A 22,370-nucleotide genomic window follows, 5' to 3' on the forward strand; every position below is an offset into this window, starting at 1 on the left:
TTTTATTGATGACAGGATCCTGATCACAAACATGAGTGTGGTATTTACTGCAGATCAAACATCTGTGTTTCTCACACATGAAGGCGTGCACGGGGCTGCTGATGCTTGTGGAACAGGTTCAGATCTTTTCTCTGTCCATGGTTCTGGTGCCGTCAGACAAAGGGGTAGTACGGATGAGACTTGAATCTGGGGAAGACGAGAAGACAACAGACTAGAATCAGAGCTTTAATGAGGCTGGGGGCCTCAGTCATGATGGGTTTAAGATCTGCTCAAAGACACCCAGCCAGCAGAAGGTTTCGTCATTGGAGGATGATTGGATGAGGAGTAAAAAGGAGCAAAAAAGAGGGCTGAGGGAAATCTTCTTGCTGCATGGACGGATAATTTCACTTGACAGGATGACCTAAATTAAGTTTGTTAAATCTAGAAATAACCACGTCAAACACTTAAACTAAGAAATTAATCTTTAAAACATGATAAATCTAATATTTCTAAACCTAGTCCTAGTTTTTTTTTTTTTTTGGCACACTGTAAATGATTTGGTTCTTAACCAAGATAAAAACAACCCTTTAGATTTAGAAATGTTAATTCATCTTGTTTTAAGAGTTAATTTCTTATTTAAAGTGTTCGATGTGCTCATTTCCAGATTTAACAAACTAAATTCAACACATCGTGTCAAGTGAAATTATCTGTCCATGCAGTAAGATCATTTCCCTCAGATTTACTGTTTTCATCTTGTTTTTAGACACCGCCCCTCCCTTTTTTTTTTCTTTTTTTTTTTTTTTTTGCAGTGGAAGCATTACTGCTTATAATCCAAAATTCTACACAGAAAGAATTCTGCTTGTGAACCTGCAGTGATTCTTGGGTTAACTTTGACTTCACTGCACACAGACGTTCAGCTTCATTTCATTTGTCAGCATACGTCCATTCCTGTATTTGAGGCCTGTAACACGTTAAAAAAAAAAAAAAAAAAAAAAGTTGGGACAGGGACAATTTCGGGCTATTAATGATGTGAATCTACATACACGAGTATTATCATAGCCAAGTGGCCTGTGTGTGTGTGATCATGCATAAAGTGGGGAGAGCTTTAGTATGTTTCTGTATTTTGGGTCAATACTGAAAGCTGCAAAAACAGAACATTGATAGGACAAATATTTTGGAGAAACTATAAACAATAGATGTTGCTAACTGCATTCTGGACACATGCCATTCCAGCAGGGGGCAGTAAATCATCTTTATATTGAAAGCGTTAGTGATTTTATTTAGTAAATTCAATGTAAGTAGATAATACGAGCGAAGCGCCGCACTGCGGCATGAAGCTGTATAACCAGAGATACAAAATGCAGAATTTGCACTGTGCACATTTTCTCCAATCACAGCCACAGAAACCTGTAACTTCTTCTGGGTTGTCTGGGTATCTTGGTGGCTTTCCTCACTCTTCTCCTTCTTGCACAGTCACTCAGTTTTTGTGAACTGTCTACTCCACACAGATTTACCACAGAGTGTCATACTGTTTGTATTTCTTCATAACTGATGTAAATAAAGTTCAAGACATATTCAGTGACTTGGAAATGTTCATGTATCCATCCCCTGACTCGTCTGAAGAAAACTGTCAAATTGATTATTTACAGGTATTATACCAAAGGGCCTGATTATTTATACAACCCATCATCTTGTCTTTTATATTTTTAATTAATTGATATCAAGTTGTAGAGATTTTCTTTCAGCTTGAGTCTAAGGAAGATAATTTTAGAATTTTTTATATTGAGAAGCCTGATTTACTTTTCATATTTGAAATGCCATAAACAAATTAAAATGCGTGAAATACCGAGGGGCTGAATACATTTGCAAACCACTGTATGTTAGAAATGACTGAAATGTTTAAACTGGAGGACAGGATGACTGAGTTGTCTTACTGGTCAAGGACGCAGGATTTCCAGCCCCGGTCCAGTCCTCTCAGGGTGCTCATGTCTTCATCAGTCAGACTGAAGTCAAAAATCTGAAAGATCACACCACTTATTAGAGTGTGGACACATTAGGACACTTTGACAGGAAGTTACACCTCTGCTGGTATGGTGCCTGATCACAGTCCGAAGTGTCGCTGGATCAAACTCTGCTTTTCTGTTTTACACAGAGCTAAATCTGAGTGGAGACTTATAGGAATCGTACTACCAACTGACAGAGGTTTGAGTCCAGGTGTGTGCTTCAGACGACCTGAGTGTCTGTGGACAAGAAGCTTTATCTGTGTCTGTCCAGAAGGACTCAGACTAAACATAAAATGTTCACCAGAGGTCGGGAACTGAAGTAATCCACACTTGGAAAGAAATCAAACCATAGATGTCAACAGCACCTTTACAAATATATTTACTGAGAAAAATGGTGACGTGTTCAATACTTGCGAGCGTGTTGTCCGTGGGGATCCACGGGCTCTAGACTGGGTAGTGTTTGACATTTTCAAGGGTGCTAATAAATGATGCAAAGTTTCTATAATGAGTTGGAATGGTGCCGTTCATCCTTGAACCAAAATACATAAAAATATCGAACGGCAAACATCAGCTCTCCCCAGTTTGTCCGTGATTGAAGCCACACACGCACACAGAGGCCACTTGGCTTTTAATATATAGTTTTTTTTGTTTGTTTGTTTGTTTTACCCATCGTCATGTCAATGCAATCTGACTGTGCAAAAAAAAAAAAAAAAACAAGAAGCTGTTCTAAATATATGAAATAATATGTATATGTCGCGGAGACGAACCAGAGAAGCTTTTCAGCATCTCAACATGTCATTTAGATCCCTCAGACTTAATTTTCAATAAATGCTTCTGGGCAGCATTAACATGGCTAAAATCCAGGGGTGGTCCTGGAGGCGGGCCGACCAGGCAGCTGCCCGGGGCAGCATCATGGGGGGGCGGCACGACCGCGCGGGAAAAAAAAAAACGGGGTGGGGGGTTGTCCTGACGGGGGGGTTCGTGGTTACGTTACGTTACAGCAGAGCGGTGCCCCCACCTTCCCGTCCCATGGCGGCTTTCCTCTCACTCATTCCCGCAGCTTCACAGTGGTTTAATAGCGAAGCAAACGCTGCGAAACGAGACGAGTCATTGGATAAATGCTGGCCTTTGTCCCGCCCATCGGACGCTCAGCGTGTCTGGGGGTCTATGGGGCAGTGGGCGGGCCTCGGCTGGCCCGGACGCTCAGCTTCTGCATGATGATTGGATGATCTGTCTGAGGCTGAATCCCTTTTTGATTGACAGCGAAATGAGCGAATCAGCGATCTTTTGGTGTAAACATCCGTGGGAGCATTTTTTAATTTTCATTTTGTTCTGAGTTGAACCGGAGACTTTCCTAATCGTCTTAGCGGCATTTTCTTTGTTAAAAACCACTAGCGACAAATCAAGCTTCTATTTCCGGTGGGTTTTTTTTGTAGCTGCTTGTGTTTGCAGACTGACTTCTATCACTCTTTCTGTCTTCTATCTCAGTTTCTGTTCCTACCGAGCAGCGGGTGCTGCTGAGCTCCTCCACCGTCACAAAGCGCTCACAGGCGGATACACTTCACACGAGCCTCGCGCCAGTTCCAGCTAGCGAGCTAGCTAGGTAGCAAGCTGCACATAATGGCAGACAATTTGAATGTTGTGGACCAGATTTTGGTGAAGCCATTTGATAGTCTTCCTTATGAAGAAGCCGTGGCTGCTGTCATGACTTCAGCTCTCAATGGTTTGCAGGCCAAAGTTAAAGCAACAGCCCCCAGGTCAATGTTTGTGCATTGATATGCACACAGACTGAATCTGGTTCTGTCTCAGGGGGCTAAATGCTTATCTGAGTGCAGAATATTTTTTGCATCACTCTCTGGGTTTGCCACATTTTTCTCTAAATCCACAAAGAGGATGTCTTTTTTTGAGTCTGCAGGCTGCTCAAGGTTGCCCAGAAATGCTGCTACTGGATGGACTTTCACATCACGGATAGTGAGCACTGTGGCAAACAATTATAATGCCTCCTGCAAACTTTTGAGATGATCATTGCAGATAAGTCCATGGATGATGACACATTAGACTGTGCCAATTTCTTTGTGTTTGTTATTGTAGTAGTCATTAAAACTGGAAATTTGTTCTTGAAAATAGCTGTTGTGAGGTAATTTGTGGGATTGTGGATGTTCTGGACGAAGTTAGTGTTTTCATGGGTGGTGGGGTGGAGGTGGTGGCCACGTTAGTGTGCCCGGGGGGGGAGAGGCACGCAGGGGGTTTTGCCCGGGGAGTAAATCACTCTAGGACTGCCACTGCTAAAATCCTTCATCTTTGCTCCCCCAGACCCCTCAACTACAGCCCTCTTAACTCCACACCATTTTAAGCATTTTTTTTCTTTGTGTCTCACATGCCTGGAAAAAAGTCCTCACCATCTCATTTAGGTCCTTCAGACTTTTTTTCAGTAAATGCTTCTGGGAAGCATAAGCGTGACGACAAACCTTCAACGTATGGAGGCTGTTATCCCCCAGACCCCCCCACTATGGCCCTCTTACCCCCCCCCCCCCCCATTTTAAGCATTTTATTAATTTGCATCTCTGTTATAAAAGTTTAACAATCTCACATGCCTGGAAAAAGTCCTCACCATGTAATTTACATCCTTTTGAGAGTAATTAAGAAATACTCGGGCAGGCATCTTACATAAGCCAACGAGCATGACTCAGCTGCTGGCTGCTTGTTTTATTAATCTAAAATCACTGGAGAAACATGTATATATAAGGCAACCCGAATTAAAGGAGAAATGTCACTTTTAACAACCTGGACCTCATTTCTGGCATAAAGTACAGTCATTTAATCACCAATATAACTTTGGTGTCATTAGGAGTCCGTGGTTCAGATGATGTGTTCAGGTTCAAATCTGGCTGAAAGAGTTTTCTTCTACTACTAAGGTGGATTAGAACTTTTTTAGCAACACAAAACCGTAGAGGAGGGACTAAGCAGTCAATATGTGTCACCAATTTCAAAATGGCCCTTTTCAACCAGACGTGTGGTGCCGTGACATGTCAGTCATCTGGGTGGCACCTAAGGTGTCCAATTAGATTTCAGGGTAGTCCAGTGCAACACAGTTACACTCATGCCAGGAAGTGTTCAGCATTTGCCATTTCCTGTTTCACCGTGGGCTCAAAATTTTGCACTTCCTGTTTCAGTCTCAACAAAATTCAGTGGAGTCTTTCATGCTCTAATACAGTAGTGTTCAGAATAATAGTAGTGCTATGTGACTAAAAAGATTAATCCAGGTTTTGAGTATATTTCTTATTGTTACATGAGAAACAAGGTACCAGTAGATTCAGTAGATTCTCACAAATCCAACAAGACCAAGCATTCATGATATGCACACTCTTAAGGCTATGAAATTGGGCTATTAGTAAAAAAAAAAGTAGAAAGGTTCACAGTAATAGTAGTGTGGCATTCAGTCAGTGAGTTTGTCAATTTTGTGGAACAAACAGGTGTGAATCAGGTGTCCCCTATTTAAGGATGAAGCCAGCACCTGTTGAACATGCTTTTCTCTTTGAAAGCCTGAGGAAAATGGGACGTTCAAGACATTGTTCAGAAGAACAGCGTAGTTTGATTAAAAAGTTGATTGGAGAGGGGAAAACTTATACGCAGGTGCAAAAAATTATAGGCTGTTCATCTACAATGATCTCCAATGCTTTAAAATGGACAAAAAAAACCAAAACAGAGACGTGTGGAAGAAAACGGAAAACAACCATCAAAATGGATAGAAGAATAACCAGAATGGCAAAGGCTCACCCACTGATCAGCCCCAGGATGATCAAAGACAGTCTGGAGTTACCTGTAAGTGCTGTGACAGTTAGAAGACGCCTGTGTGAAGCTAATTTATTTGCAAGAATCCCCCGCAAAGTCCCTCTGTTAAATAAAAGACATGTGCAGAAGAGGTTACAATTTGCCAAAGAACACATCAACTGGCCTAAAGAGAAATGGAGGAATATTTTGTGGACTGATGAGAGTAAAATTGTTCTTTTTGGGTCCAAGGGCCGCAGACAGTTTGTGAGACGACCCCCAAACTCTGAATTCAAGCCACAGTTCACAGTGAAGACTGAAGCATGGTGGTGCAAGCATCATGATATGGGCATGTTTCTCCTACTATGGTGTTGGGCCTATATATCGCATACCAGGTATCATAGATCAGTTTGGATATGTCAAAATACTTGAAGAGGTCATGTTGCCTTATGCTGAAGAGGACATGCCCTTGAAATGGGTGTTTCAACAAGACAATGACCCCAAGCACACTAGTAAACCAGCAAAATCTTGGTTCCAAACCAACAAAATTAATGCCTCGCAGATGTGAAGAAATCATGAAAAGCTGTGGTTATACAACTAAATACTAGTTTAGTGATTCACAGGATTGATAAAAAAGCAGTTTGAACATAATAGTTTTGAGTTTGTAGCGTCAACAGCAGATGCTTCTATTATTGTGAACATCCCCCTAATAGCCCAATTACTAATAGCCCAATTTCATAGCCTTAAGAGTGTGCATATCATGAATGCTTGGTCTTGTTGGATTTGTGAGAATCTACTGAATCTACTGGTACCTTGTTTCCCATGTAACAATAAGAAATATACTCAAAACCTGGATTAATCTTTTTAGTCACATAGCACTACTATTATTTATTATTTATTTTGCTAAAGCTTATAGTTAGGGCTGGATCAGGTGACCCTGAACCATCCCTTAGTTATGCTGCTATAGACGTAGACTGCTGGGGGGTTCCCATGATGCACTGAGTGTTTCTTTCTCTTTTTGCTCTGTATGCACCACTCTGCATTTAATCATTAGTGATTGATCTCTGCTCCCCTCCACAGCATGTCTTTTTCCTGGTTCTCTCCCTCAGCCCCAACCAGTCCCAGCAGAAGACTGCCCCTCCCTGAGCCTGGTTCTGCTGGAGGTTTCTTCCTGTTAAAAGGGAGTTTTTCCTTCCCACTGTAGCCAAGTGCTTGCTCACAGGGGGTCGTTTTGACCGTTGGGGTTTTACATCATTATTGTATGGCCTTGCCTTACAATATAAAGCGCCTTGGGGCAACTGTTGTGATTTGGCGCTATATAAAAAAAAAAATTGATTGATTGATTGATTATTCTGAACACTACTGTATCTATCTTTGGTGCAAATGTCGTGAGAATCCATGAAGTTGTTTTGACATAATCCTTCAAAGCCTATATAAAATGAAATCTTGATCCAGAATCTAGATCCAGATCACCTCCAAGATTTAATGGAGTCTTCCATGGCCTAATATCTATCTGTGGTGAAAATTTCACCAAAATTTGTTAAGTAGTTTTGATGTAATGCTGATAACAGACAAACAAATAAATGCAGATGATTTTATTGCATCCTTACAATTTGTCCTATATTGTCTGTGGCTGGTGCAGAAACATTTATTCATATCTTTTGACTGGAATACTGTAATGCCCTATTTCCTCTCTTCACACAGTACAGCATCAGAGGTCTTCAACTGGTTCAACATTCTGCTGCTGGAGTTCTCACTAGGAGCAGATGGTTTGACCATATGACCCCAATTCTAGCCTCCCTTCATTGGCTTCCTGCCCATGTGGGGTCAGATTTTAAGTTTTCTTCCTAGTAGTCAAACTCCTCCATCGTTTAAGCGTCATTTTGCTGATCTATTAAACCTTACTTACTGGCCCATACTCTGCGTTCTCAGGATGCAGGATTACTGTGTGTCCCCAAGGTTAAAAAGAAGTCAGCAGGTCGCAGAGCTTTCTCTTGGTTCTTTCTCTCTTGAACCTGTTCTGTGGAACAATCTGCCTGCTGAGATAAAACATTCTCTGATTCGCTGTGTTGTGTGTGTGCCAGTCCTGTTTGTGCTTTTATGTTTATGGGGTTGTATTTAGTTGTCTGTCTTGTTTCTGTGGGTTCTCTTGTGTTTGTCTGTTGACCGCACCCCTGTCTGTAATCAGCGTGTGTCCTTCTGTATCTGTCAGTCGTGTGTGTCCTCCTTGTGGTTTGTTCCTCTGCCTGAACGTTGTGTCTGTCCTTGGTTTTGTATTTGGGAGGTATATGGGAGGTGATGGTCTGTTAAGTGTTGGGCTTCAGAGGATCCTCGGTTCAAATCCCAGCCTGACCGGTAAATCACTAAGTGCCCTTGGGCAAGGTCCTTAATCCCCTAGTTGCTCCTGGTGTGTAGTGAGCGCCTTGTATGGCAGCGGCCTCACATTGGTGTGTGTGTGTGTGTTTGTGTGAATGTGAGGCATAATTGTAAAGTGCTTTGAACATCTGATGCAGATGGAAAAGTGCTATATAAATGCAGTCCATTTACCATTTTGGGGTTTTATTTCTGTTTTGGTCCTTGCCCTTTGACTCCTCCTGGTGACTGTTCCTAGTGTTGTCTTTGTCAAAGTCCCTGTAAGCTTTTATGTCTGTATCGCCACCTGTGTCCGTATCCGTCTTTGCTTATTTTGTCACTGTCTGTGATTTAGTTTCCTTTGTTATTTTGTCTTATTCCTGTTCTTGTTTGTTTGAGATTACGTCTTCCTGTGTTTTCTTCCCCAGCTGTGGTTTATTATTTTGTCCTCGCCTGTCATCCGTTTGTGTCATCACCCCAGTGTGTATTTAAGTCAGAGTTTGCCCTCATGTAGTCACTGGTTCATTTACGGTGGTGTCATGTTGCTTCTTAAGTACCCTGAGAATTGTTTGTCACCTCCTGTTGCTGCTGTGTTTAGTTTTTTGTGTTGATTTTTTCCTGGTGTATTGTGTGTCTGAATCCCTTTGGCAAGTACTTGTTTGGACTCTGTGCCCTCGTTCCTTCACGTCACTTGTTTGGAGTGTTTTATCGTTTGTGGAACATTAAATCACCTTTGTTGCAATTTACCATCTGTCTCATTGCTGCCTGCATTTTGGGTTCTATTTTGCCTTTGCTAAATCACAACACTCTGGAGTCACTCAAATCCAGACTAGAGACCCATCTGTTCTGCTTTTTGTATGACAAAGATATGCGTGTTGTACTGAACCAGTTTTCCCTCTCATCATATCTAAATCCTGTTAGTGATGCTGCCGGCGACCACATTAATATCCTGCCTGTTACTCTGCTACTTTGCCGCTGAGAAGTAGTGTTTGAGTTGTTTGTTCCAGCTGATTTATTTCTGTTTTCTTCCTTTTGAGGTGCTGTTGATCTTCAGTGGTGGCTGAACTACGTGTCTGAACACATGGAGTTGGAGGAAGGTATAATTGTGAGATGATCTGTGGGTCCTGCTGACAGCTGGATTCCTTCTCGAGGACTTCAAACATTTTTTCACGTTTTTGTTCTACATAAATTACTTGTACTTTCTTTATTTGATCTCTGTTTTTGTTTGTTTGATCTCAGCTGTGTGTCACCCTCTGACTCTGGTCTGCTGGAGTTTTCTTCCTCAAAAGGAAGGACCTTGGGGAGACTTATGTTGTGATTTGGTGCTGTATCAATGAATTGAATTTAATTGTAAATTGATTTAAATCACATTCTGTCCTCTTTATCTCACAGCCTGAATCTGATCTGTGGTGATGACCTGTGAAAAGAGTTGGACAAGACTCAAGTCAGAACGCTGGATTCCAAGACGTGACATCCAGATCCAGTGTCTCTGGTCCTTCACAGACTCACTTCTCACTGCTTTGGAAGAGTCATGACTCCAAACTGGTGGTAATTTAGACACCACATCACAGAAGATAAGGGCACTGAGTGAGCGTGCCAGAGCAGCTCTGTGGTTTTACCTTTGTGTTTTCCAGGATGTGATGAGGTTTGTCGCTCCTTGGGATGACAGCAATGCCCTGCTGGATGTGGTACCTCAGTAAGACCTGGCAACACAACACCAGTACTTATTAAAACACACACACACATACATGAGAAAAAAAAAAAAAAATCAAGTTTTTATTTGATACAAATTTCATTGATGTATGACTGAAGTTGTCTCATCTCCACTGACCTGTGCCGGGCTGCGTCTGTGCTTCTTGGCTATACTTCCAACCACCGGATCGTCCAGGAGCCGATGTGGATCCATATCTCCTCTCAGTCTAAGACAGGATCACATGGACCATGTTTAAGTCCTGACACATTCTCTGTTTGTCATTTAGGTCTCATGATTCAGGTTTGACATTTCAGATGTATTTCAAGAAGCATCATCTATGACTAATACTGTTTATTGAATGGTGATCTTTGTTTTATCTAATGGCAGTTTGTCTGTTGGTGTATTCCAGCAGCCTGGTTGACCATCTTTGAATAATACTGCCCTGCCATGAACTAAAGTACTGACACTGTGAGCTGGGGGCAGTTCTGTTGAGCAAAACCCATCTGCTACCATCAAAAGCTGGGTGAGGATCAGAAACACAGGAAACACCAGACAGCAGCACGGTGGCTCAGTGCTTAAAACTCTTGGAGTTCAGTTCCACCCATGTCCAGTTCCTTTCTGTGTGGCGTTAGCATGTGTTCCCCATGTCTGCATGGGGTTATGCTCCTTTCTGCACTCTTGACATGTCCAGATCTGGATTTGGTTCCCAGGCGCCAGACTGTGGCTGCCCACTGCGTCAAGTTGTTTGGCTTGTTTTGGCTCCAAACCTTCTGGGTAGGACATCACACAGTGGAAACGTATGCTGTGGTCATATGAATCAGTGTTCCAGATCTTTTTTTGGAAAACGTGGACCATCCACACTGTCTGTGCTGGTCTGGAGTTGTGTCAGTGCTCTTGGCAAAGGTCATTTACACTCTGTGATGGCAGCATTAATGCAGATAAGTACACCTATATTTTAAATCAGGGGAGGGCAACGTGTTCCAGAAAGGACCAAGAGGGTGCAGGTTTTCTTTGCAGCCACTGATTCCACCAGGTGATTTCAATGATTAATATCACTTTGAGCAGATGGAATCAGTTAATCATTGAAATCACCTGGTGGAATCAGTGGCTGCAAAGAAAACCTGCACCCTCTTGGTCCTTTCTGGAACACGTTGCCCTCCCCTGATTTAAAACAACATTTGCTGCCTTCACTATGTCTCTTTTAGGGATGTCCATACATAAATAACACCTGAAACATTTCACCACTTTGTGTCCTCAATGCCAAAATATCTCTATAATATCTATATAAGTGTTGTGAGAAGGAACAGCAACTTTACAAAGTCCTAAATGCTTCAGCATCCCAGCTTTTTACGGAGGTTGTGTTTTCACCCCTGTTTGTTTGTGAACAGCCTGGACCTGCAGTTTTTCATACAGTAGTGTTCGGAATAATAGTAGTGCTATGTGACTAAAAAGATTAATCCAGGTTTTGAGTATATTTCTTATTGTTACATGGGAAACAAGGTACCAGTAGATTCAGTAGATTCTCACAAATCCAACAAGACCAGGCATTGATGATATGCACACTCTTAAGGCTATGAAATTGGGCTATTAGTAAAAAAAAAAAGTAGAAAAGGGGGTGTTCACAATAATAGTAGCATCTGCTGTTGATGCTACAAACTCAAAACTGTTATGTTCAAACTGCATTTTTAGGAATCCTGTGAATCACTAAACTAGTATTTAGTTGTATAACCACAGTTTTTCATGATTTCTTCACATCTGCGAGGCATTAATTTTGTTGGTTTGGAACCAAGATTTTGCTGGTTTACTAGTGTGCTTGGGGTCATTGTCTTGTTGAAACACCCATTTCAAGGGCATGACCTCTTCAGCATAAGGCAACATGACCTCTTCAAGTATTTTAACATATCCAAACTGATCCATGATACCTGGTATGTGATATATAGGCCCAACACCATAGTAGGAGAAACATGCCCATATCATGATGCTTACACCACCATGCTTCACTGTCTTCACTGTGAACTGTGGCTTGAATTCAGAGTTTGGGGGTCGTCTCACAAACTGTCTGCAGCCCTTGGACCCAAAAAGAACAATTTTACTCTCATCAGTCCACAAAATATTCCTCCATTTCTCTTTAGGCCAGTTGATGTGTTCTTTGGCAAATTGTAACCTCTTCTGCACGTCTTTTATTTAACAGAGGGACTTTGCGGGGGATTCTTGCAAATAAATTAGCTTCACACAGGCGTCTTCTAACTGTCACAGCACTTACAGGTAACTCCAGACTGTCTTTGATCATCCTGGAGCTGATCAATGGGTGAGCCTTTGTCATTCTGGTTATTCTTCTATCCATTTTGATGGTTGTTTTCCTTTTCTTCCACACGTCTCTGTTTTTTTTGTCCATTTTAAAGCATTGGAGATCATTGTAGATGAACAGCCTATAATTTTTTGCACCTGTGTATAAGTTTTCCCCTCTCCAATCAGCTTTTTAATCAAACTACGCTGTTCTTCTGAACAATGTCTTGAACGTCCCATTTTCCTCAGGCTTTCAAAGAGAAAAGCATGTTCAACAGGTGCTGGCTTCATCCTTCATCTGATTCACACCTGTTTGTTCCACAAAATTGACGAACTCACTGACTGAATGCCACACTACTATTATTGTGAACACCCCCTTTTCTACTTTTTTTTTTACTAACAGCCCAATTTCATAGCCTTAAGAGTGTGCATATCATGAATGCTTGGTCTTGTTGGATTTGTGATAATCTACTGAATCTACTGGTACCTTGTTTCCCATGTAACAATAAGAAATATACTCAAAACCTGGATTAATCTTTTTAGTCACATAGCACTACTATTATTCTGAACATTACTGTACATCATAATGACATTTTTTTCTGAAGATTCATATCCTGATAGGCAGGAAGCGATTCAGTTTTCAAGGTCATATGTCAAAGGTCAAAGTCTAAAATTTAGAACTAAGAAGGTTTTATAAAAACAATGTAATTTCTTACTATACACTATATTAGGCAAACTGTTTTTGTGCTTCTTTTTTATTTGCACATCATATTACTGATTGTTTAGTTCTATTCAGTTATGTTATTTTTCTGATTGGTACCTTGTTCTGGGTGTATTTAAATGTGTATAGTAACGTGTGTGTGTGTGGGGGGGGGGGGGGGGGGGCTGCACCCAATTGGGAAATTGTTTGACTTGTTGTATTTTCTTCTGTTTTTTCAATTTGTTTCCTTAGTTTCTTAAGTTGGTATTTTGTTTATGTGCGTGCTGAATAAAACTTATTCAAAGTCAGGAAAGTCTTGGAAATTCCCTTTCTTTAACACTGAACAAATTAAAAAAAAAATCATAACTCTGTCAGAAAAGCTGAAATTTCTTTCATAGCTGAAACCCTTATGTAGGATGGGATCCTTTATCCACTGACAAAGTTTGATCTGCATCTGACCCGTACTGTGGATTTAGCAGATATTTGATTTGTTTTAACACTGAAACCCCCTTTTTCTATATTTTAGCTTATGAAAACTCACTGCTAACAGGAGTTTGACCTTGAAAATTTTTTCCAAGGTAAAAATTGGTGGAATTGCAAACTAGTGTTGGCTGATGTTTGTGCTTTAGGAGCTCTAGTTTTTGAGTGTGTTTCAGGCCTGGAGTGCAGGAATGGATGAATATTAACAAATGAAATGAAGTTGAAGCTCGGCTGCTTCCAGAAGCACTGTTCCGCTCTGATCATATAAAAGGAAAAGTGTGTGTCAAGCCATCTCAAGCTGTCTCACATTCTGAGTCGTGGAGAGCACATGGCGAGGTACAAGACGCCCGGTGGACCATCTGGCAAAGAAGTTTCTCATGCAAATGTTTTGGTGTGTTAAAAAATGAAGCAACGTGTGGGCACAAGGTGTGTGTGTGTGTGTGTGTGTGTGGGGGGGGGGTGGTCTGCGAACGCCATTTGAAATTCATGAATTCCCTCGCGGATGCCGTTCTCAAGCTGTCACAGCCCAGTGAGCTACTAGGCCAAACTATTCAGCCAGATACTTGGTTCTGAAAGGACCAAAAGTCAAGAGAGGGAACTTAAGAGGACGGACACGTGAGTCACACAGATTACAGACTTCTCAAACCAGCGTCCCCCAGGAAGAGACTGAAATGACATGAAGACAGTGTGACGTCTTGTTAGGAGAGACGGCATCCATCCCACTTTGGATGGAGCAGCTCTCATTTCTAGAAATCTGGCCAATTTTCTTAAATCCTCCAAACCGTGACTATCCAGGGTTGGGACCAGGAAGCAGAGTTGTAGTCTTACACACCTCTCTGCAGCTTCTCTCCCCCTGCCATCCCCTCATTACCCCATCCCCGTAGAGACGGTGCCTGCTCCCAGACCACCAATAACCAGCAAAAATCTATTTAAGCATAAAAATTCAAAAAGAAAAAATAATATAGCACCTTCAACTGCACCACAGACTAAAACAGTTAAAAGTGGTCTATTAAACATTAGGTCTCTCTCTTCTAAGTCCCTGTTAGTAAATGATATAATAATTGATCAACATATTGATTTATTCTGCCTTACAGAAACCTGGTTACAGCAGGATGAATATGTTAGTTTAAATGAGTCAACACCCCCGAGTCACACTAACTGTCAGAATGCTCGTAGCACGGGCCGAGGAGGAGGATTAGCAGCAATCTTCCATTCCAGCTTATTAATTAATCAAAAACCCAGACAGAGCTTTAATTCATTTGAAAGCTTGACTCTTAGTCTTGTCCATCCAAATTGGAAGTCCCAAAAACCAGTTTTATTTGTTATTATCTATCGTCCACCTGGTCGTTACTGTGAGTTTCTCTGTGAATTTTCAGACCTTTTGTCTGACTTAGTGCTTAGCTCAGATAAGATAATTATAGTCTGAGTTATTTTCATTAGTTACTTCATCCAAACCATCAACATGTTTATTAGACCCCATTCCTACCAGGCTGCTCAAGGAAGCCCTACCATTATTTAATGCTTCGATCTTAAATATGATCAATCTATCTTTGTTAGTTGGCTATGTACCACAGGCTTTTAAGGTGGCAGTAATTAAACCATTACTTAAAAAGCCATCACTTGACCCAGCTATCTTAGCTAATTATAGGCCAATCTCCAACCTTCCTTTTCTCTCAAAAATTCTTGAAAGGGTAGTTGTAAAACAGCTAACTGATCATCTGCAGAGGAATGGTCTATTTGAAGAGTTTCAGTCAGGTTTTAGAATTCATCATAGTACAGAAACAGCATTAGTGAAGGTTACAAATGATCTTCTTATGGCCTCGGACAGTGGACTCATCTCTGTGCTTGTTCTGTTAGACCTCAGTGCTGCTTTTGATACTGTTGACCATAAAATTTTATTACAGAGATTAGAGCATGCCATAGGTATTAAAGGCACTGCGTTGCGGTGGTTTGAATCATATTTATCTAATAGATTACAATTTGTTCATGTAAATGGGGAATCTTCTTCACAGACTAATCAATCAATCAATTTTTTTATATAGCGCCAAATCACAACAAACAGTTGCCCCAAGGCGCTTTATATTGTAAGGCAAGGCCATACAATAATTATGTAAAACCCCAACGGTCAAAACGACCCCCTGTGAGCAAGCACTTGGCTACAGTGGGAAGGAAAAACTCCCTTTTAACAGGAAGAAACCTCTAGCCGAACCAGGCTCAGGGAGGGGCAGTCTTCTGCTGGGACTGGTTGGGGCTGAGGGAGAGAACCGGGAAAAAGACATGCTGTGGAGGGGAGCAGAGATCGATCACTAATGATTAAATGCAGAGTGGTGCATACAGAGCAAAAAGAGAAAGAAACAGTGCATCATGGGGACCCCCCAGCAGTCTACGTCTATAGCAGCATAACTAAGGGATGGTTCAGGGTCACCTGATCCAGCCCTAACTATAAGCTTTAGCAAAAAGGAAAGTTTTAAGCCTAATCTTAAAAGTAGAGAGGGTGTCTGTCTCCCTGATCTGAATTAGGAGCTGGTTCCACAGGAGAGGAGCCTGAAAGCTGAAGGCTCTGCCTCCCATTCTACTCTTACAAACCCTAGGAACTACAAGTAAGCCTGCAGTCTGAGAGCGAAGCGCTCTATTGGGGTGATATGGTACTACGAGGTCCCTAAGATAAGATGGGACCTGATTATTCAAAACCTTATAAGTAAGAAGAAGAATTTTAAATTCTATTCTAGAATTAACAGGAAGCCAATGAAGAGAGGCCAATATGGGTGAGATATGCTCTCTCCTTCTAGTCCCCGTCAGTACTCTAGCTGCAGCATTTTGAATTAACTGAAGGCTTTTTAGGGAACTTTTAGGACAACCTGATAATAATGAATTACAATAGTCCAGCCTAGACTAAAGTTAATTATGGAGTTCCACAAGGTTCTGTGCTAGGACCAATTTTATTCACTTTATACATGCTTCCCTTAGGCAGTATTATTAAACGGTATTGCTTAAATTTTCATTGTTACGCAGATGATACCCAGCTTTATCTATCCATGAAGCCAGAGGACACACACCAATTAGCTAAACTGCAGGATTGTCTTACAGACATAAAGACATGGATGACCTCTAATTTCCTGCTTTTAAACTCAGATAAAACTGAAGTTATTGTACTTGGCCCCACAAATCTTAGAAGCATGGTGTCTAACCAGATCCTTACTCTGGATGGCATTACCCTGACCTCTAGTAATACTGTGAGAAATCTTGGAGTCATTTTTGATCAGGATATGTCATTCAAAGCGCATATTAAACAAATATGTAGGACTGCTTTTTTGCATTTACGCAATATCTCTAAAATTAGAAAGGTCTTGTCTCAGAGTGATGCTGAAAAACTAATTCATGCATTTATTTCCTCTAGGCTGGACTATTGTAATTCATTATTATCAGGTTGTCCTAAAAGCTCCCTAAAAAGCCTTCAGTTAATTCAAAATGCTGCAGCTAGAGTACTGACGGGGACTAGAAGGAGAGAGCATATCTCACCCATATTGGCCTCTCTTCGTTGGCTTCCTGTTAATTCTAGAATAGAATTTAAAATTCTTCTTCTTACTTATAAGGTTTTGAATAATCAGGTCCCATCTTATCTTAGGGACCTCATAGTACCATATCACCCCAATAGAGCGCTTCGCTCTCAGACTGCAGGCTTACTTGTAGTTCCTAGGGTTTGTAAGAGTAGAATGGGAGGCAGAGCCTTCAGCTTTCAGGCTCCTCTCCTGTGGAACCAGCTCCCAATTCAGATCAGGGAGACAGACACCCTCTCTACTTTTAAGATTAGGCTTAAAACTTTCCTTTTTGCTAAAGCTTATAGTTAGGGCTGGATCAGGTGACCCTGAACCATCCCTTAGTTATGCTGCTATAGACGTAGACTGCTGGGGGGGTTCCCATGATGCATTGTTTCTTTCTCTTTTTGCTCTGTATGCACCACTCTGCATTTAATCATTAGTGATTGATCTCTGCTCCCCTCCACAGCATGTCTTTTTCCTGGTTCTCTCCCTCAGCCCCAACCAGTCCCAGCAGAAGACTGCCCCTTCCTGAGCCTGGTTCTGCTGGAGGTTTCTTCCTGTTAAAAGGGAGTTTTTCCTTCCCACTGTAGCCAAGTGCTTGCTCACAGGGGGTCGTTTTGACCGTTGGGGTTTTACATAATTATTGTATGGCCTTGCCTTACAATATAAAGCGCCTTGGGGCAACTGTTTGTTGTGATTTGGCGCTATATAAAAAAATTAATTGATTGATTGATTGACGTGTCCAGCCATTATTTTATGGAGTGGGTTCAGCATTTGGGATGTGGCAATGAGAAGCAGCAGGAAGAGATCAGCAGACCAACAGGAGCAGTGCAAAGTCTGGCAGATGCTCCCAGTGGCCGTATGTTGTACAGCCTTATCGTTGAGGTGATAATGAAGTCTCAAAGGATTTCTGTTTGTTTCGCACAAAACTGCTGCGTTGTAATTGGCTACGTGGTGTACTCACCCCCATTTTCAAAAGGATACTTCCTCCAGCTTCCCGAAGAAAACCAAAAAGGAATGGTTTCAGTCAGATGAGGTGTGCTTTAGTTATGGCATGGAAACGAAAACCAAGAAGGCATTTGTAGCGGCCATATTGAATAATGGATAAGGACCATTTGCACCCCCCCGCCATCCCTTCACCACCAAGAAACTGTTTGGAAATGAAAAGTTTACAGATGGACACCCAGATGGACGGACGCACATACAGACGGGTTAAAATGCCGCCCAAAACAGCTAGGTTGAATGTAGGCATAAAAAAAATGAGACACGGAAAAAATACTTTGTGGTCAGATCTCCACAGGGGAAATTCAGCTGGATATTTACCACAGGCTGGAGACTGAAGAACAGGCAGCTCTGTGGGACAGGAGTAAAAATACGTGAGCCTGGTTGGATTCCCAGTCAGGCTACTTCTGTGTCTCCTTGGACAACAAGACATTTCATCTGCATTGTCCCAGTCCACCCAGCTGTCAGAACCTCAAAGTGCTAAAGGATGCAACATAGTGCCTCAGCATATGTTGATTTCAAAGATGTAGTGAAGTAAAGTTCCCAGGAATACGAAACTCAAAGTACAGAAGTAAGTCCTACATCAGCCCTGAGGCCCGTTGGTGCCATTTCTATCTCTGGATTCTGTAGCGTCAAGCGGAGGAGAGTCTACAGTAATCTACAGTAATGGTGGATGGATGGGGCACCATTACGTCTCCAGCCAAGGCCTGTACCCATTTACAACTGGGTGGAGTGAGACAATGTAGATTAAGCGTCTTGTCCAAGGACACAGGCAGTTAGCATGAGCAAGATTCAAACTCGGGTCGACAAAAAGCAGGGATTTAACAGACCTGGCAGGTCCCAGGGGGAAGGCTGTGCAAATACAGCCCCCTACAGTCTTGCACATAATGGAAAGGGGGAACTTGTTGTGTGTTGGGGGGTTTGGCTGGATGTTTTTGTGTTGTTTTCTTTTCTTTGCTCTCCAGGTGGTATGCAAACTGTTTTTTGTCTGTGGAGACGGTGCTGGCAGAAGAATCCTTCACCCTCATCAGCATTATTGGCTGCACTTGTGGAGGATGTTCACGTGCAGGCCTACTGACTCGCAGCACCTGTGGATGATGCTCACGTGCAGACTTAAAGACTTTCAGCTGAAGCAGATAATGAGATGGCGTTCTGCATTTAAGCCATGAGTGATTCAAGCAGAATTGCTGGGAACTCAACCTTGTGACATTCGTTTGTGAGGCGCTGAGGACCGCGCCTGGGTTTGACACATCATGCCTGTGAAGGAGGACGGGTGAGGGACACATGCTGTCAGCACACATCAGAGGTGATGATTGTCTGAATAAGTGTTAATAGTAATTTGGTATTTTGTTACGCAGTATATTTGAACATTGATGAGAATTGTGCAGCTCGCTTCTCACTGCCGTGGCGTGCGGACTGATGATCCTCCACCTGTTGTGAGAAGCTGCTCATTTATATAAAGCTTAAATTCAGACCTGAATGTGTTGCTGATAGTGTGTGCCTTTGAAGGATATTAGTTGTAGCTGTTGACTTACCTCACCTCTTCTATCCTTCACAGAGTCAGTTTGTCGTGTCCACCTGGGGGGTGTTTGGCGGTGAATGTGAGTCCAGAAGCGCCGGGCTTCGATCCCTTTGGGCGCTGGAGAGCGCGCCATCCTTCACTCCGCCAGACAAACCATATATTATGTTGTACACAATTATTGCACAGAAAGGGAAATAAACATTTTGTTTTTGGAACCGCTTTCTGGTTATTTAGCGCTGGGTTCAGTCAGACGTTGGTCCGCTCCTCAACCCGCGTCAGCACATAACAGTAGTTCCCGGCCATTCTAAAATGGACCCAGCGGCAGAAGCGGTTCCATTTGCCGAAAGAGTTCAAGAACACTTGGAGAAAATATGGGAGCAATTACAGCATCTCGCAAACCAAATTAAACAAACAGATGCCCGCGTTATGGAGCTTGCAGCGCAAGCCGTTCCGCTTCCTGCTGCTCCAGCTGCGGCACCATCGATACCGGTGCAGATAACTCCGTCACCCAGAGATTCGGCTTCCGAACCAATTATTTGTCATCCGGAGCCTTATGCGGGAAACGTTGAAGCCTGTGCTCCGTTTTTGATGCAATATTCTCTGGTTTTTGCTCAGCGACCGGCTTTCTTCTCTTCTGATGGTAGCCGTGTCTCATATGTGACAAATTTGCTCCGAGGTGACGCCTTAGCTTGGGTCACTGCGTTGTGGAGTAGTAACTCTCTATTGTTAGGATCCTTTAAGGATTTCTCCCGGGAGTTCCGATTGGTTTTTGACCATCCAGTGAAAACAAATACCATTGCCCAACGGTTGCTGAATCTCAGGCAGGGGAGGCGGAGTGCGGCGGATTATTCTGTAGATTTCCGAATTTTTTCTGCTCAGTCCAGTTGGAATGCCGTAGCTTTAAGAGGAGTATTTGTGGATGGTTTGAACGATTCATTAAAAGACGAGCTAGCAGTCCGTGATGAACCAAAAGATTTAGATGAGCTAATATCTTTGGTTATTCGTCTAGATGATCGGATAAAGGAGCGTGGACGCGAGAGAGGGCGGACATCAGAGCGGGTCTTTTCGTCTCGGGGCTTTCCCCGACACAGATCTGGGCTGCCTCTTCTTCGCCCCACTGAGACTCCTCCGACGGGACCTCTGGCTCCTCTTGCAGATGAGCCCATGCAGCTCGGACAAGCTGAAGCCGCCATATTGCCCCGTCAAGAAAGATAGTGATGACGTATCTCCAGGTGTTCTGGGACAGGCACAATAATGGACACAAAAAAACAAAAAAACATAATTAGTTATTTGGGCTGTTTTTGTTTTTTTTTTTGTAAGGGGTTATAAATTGTTTGGGTGTTTAGAGGCAGTTCTGGTGGAGTGAACGACTGGCGGTTCAGAGCTCGGCTGGACTCAGCTAATCGTTGGTTTTTATCATTTGAACTTAGGTATTTTCTGTTTGGGATTGGGTCGTTTTGTTTTGTTGTTTTTTATTTCCCTGCTTCCCTAACCCCAACCTCACTTGCCCTAAGACCGTTCGTCTTGTGGGTTGTGGGGTGGTGCAGGTTGGTCACGCTGTGTTTCTCAGAAGACCTCTGCACCTAGGGGGGGTTGTCAGGGTCGTTTTTTTGGGTTTGGTTAGGGCCCGGTTCCACTCCAGCCTCGGTGGGCCTTTGACCGTTCGTCATTGGTGTTACCAGGGTGTGGTGCAGCGGGAACATACCTCAGTTGGAGGGGTGGGCCGATCTGTTGCCGTTCGCCATTTCGGTAGTTCCGCCCCTCCCGATAGGCTGGTGGTATGGTCGGGTAGGGGCACCGGATGTATTTCCGGTTTTCTGCTGCGCTTCGGGGTTGGGACCGGGTTAGTTTTTCCTGTTTCCTTCCCCGGCTTAGTAATTTTGTGCCGTTCGCCAAAATGGAGCTAACGACTGGCTCTGGGAGTGATCTGGGGTCTTTCGGGGTGCTGGGGGAGGTAACGGGGTTTTCCGGTTGTTTTATTTGCCCCCGGGGTGTTTTAATGTAGTCCGCCGGGGGTTGGATTTTTGTGTTTTTATGCTTCCTTCCAGGTTCCACCTCCAGGGTTGATGGGACGGTCCTCTGGGGGGGGGGGGGGGGAATTGATTGTGGGGCCGACTCACCAAGTGTGGCCGGGTCTGGGGTTCCTGGGTTGTGGGGAGGGGGCCTCCTGGGGTTGATGGTACGGTCCTCTGGGGGGCGCAGAAAGGGAAATAAACGTTTTGTTTTTGGAACCGCTTTCTGGTTATTTAGCGCTGGGTTCAGTCAGACGCAGGTCCGCTCCTCAACCCGCGTCGGCACATAACAGAACTAGAAGTATCGGGCATAGTGTAGAGGATGATCTATGCCGAGTGCAGACTGGAGATCAAAAGGTGACCGGCTTTGCCAGAGCAAAGCTCTAATTCCTTTTTGTCAGATATTGCTTCTGAGAGATGTAGCAAATCCAAGTGGCAAGAATATAAAGAAGAATGAGGATGAGAAGACAGAGAAGTACCAAAGGCAGATGAACTGGAACACAGGTAGAAGGTAAAGTCCAAAGAAGTCTTTGAATTACATATAACCTTATAAACCTTAAATGTTTTTGGGATATAGTAGTTATAGTTTTTGGAACATTTTAAATGTTCTGATTTTGCTTTTCTTGCTGCTCTACAATAACGGAGTGAATTATTATGTAAAACATTTGAGGGACAACAAAGACATTTAGCAAGTCTGACACTAAACTCTGTGTCACCGCTGAGTCCGTGTGTTCATAAGTAGACTCGGTCTACGTTCCTCTTACAGTTCAGGGGGTCTTGCAGGTGAACCAAAAGGGCTGTAGGCAGTCAGAATGATGTTCTTGGATTTACAGAATTCAATCAGGTCTGTTTGAACCAGGTAGGGATGGAGCTCCACCTACAGGTGAGTCAAAGACAAGCAGACAGACAGACGGTGTAAACATTAGAACTGTTAGGAGATGGATACACAAACATTTCACTGGTATTCAATCAGTCATTAAGAAATGCAAACAGCATAGGACTGTGAGGTAAATGGAAGAGGCAGTGAGGGAAGC

General features: G+C 42.8%; 1 protein-coding gene across 1 annotated transcript in view; it reads right to left on the reverse strand.

The window, feature by feature from the left end:
* Positions 1–39: 39 nt before the first annotated feature.
* Positions 40–22,370, reverse strand: part of zgc:56622 (uncharacterized protein LOC326033 homolog) — a 47,634-nt gene continuing 25,303 nt past the window's right edge. Inside the window, exons 6-10 of the mRNA XM_034175676.1 lie at positions 22,101–22,213; positions 9,934–10,021; positions 9,722–9,805; positions 1,914–1,996; positions 40–186 (exon numbers count right to left, since the gene is read on the reverse strand). Coding sequence (XP_034031567.1) covers positions 153–186; positions 1,914–1,996; positions 9,722–9,805; positions 9,934–10,021; positions 22,101–22,213 — 402 coding nt within the window. The 3' untranslated portion in view covers positions 40–152. The remainder of the gene's footprint in view (positions 187–1,913; positions 1,997–9,721; positions 9,806–9,933; positions 10,022–22,100; positions 22,214–22,370) is intronic.

This window comes from Thalassophryne amazonica, chromosome 8, assembly GCF_902500255.1.
Source record: "Thalassophryne amazonica chromosome 8, fThaAma1.1, whole genome shotgun sequence".
NCBI lineage: Eukaryota > Metazoa > Chordata > Actinopteri > Batrachoidiformes > Batrachoididae > Thalassophryne > Thalassophryne amazonica.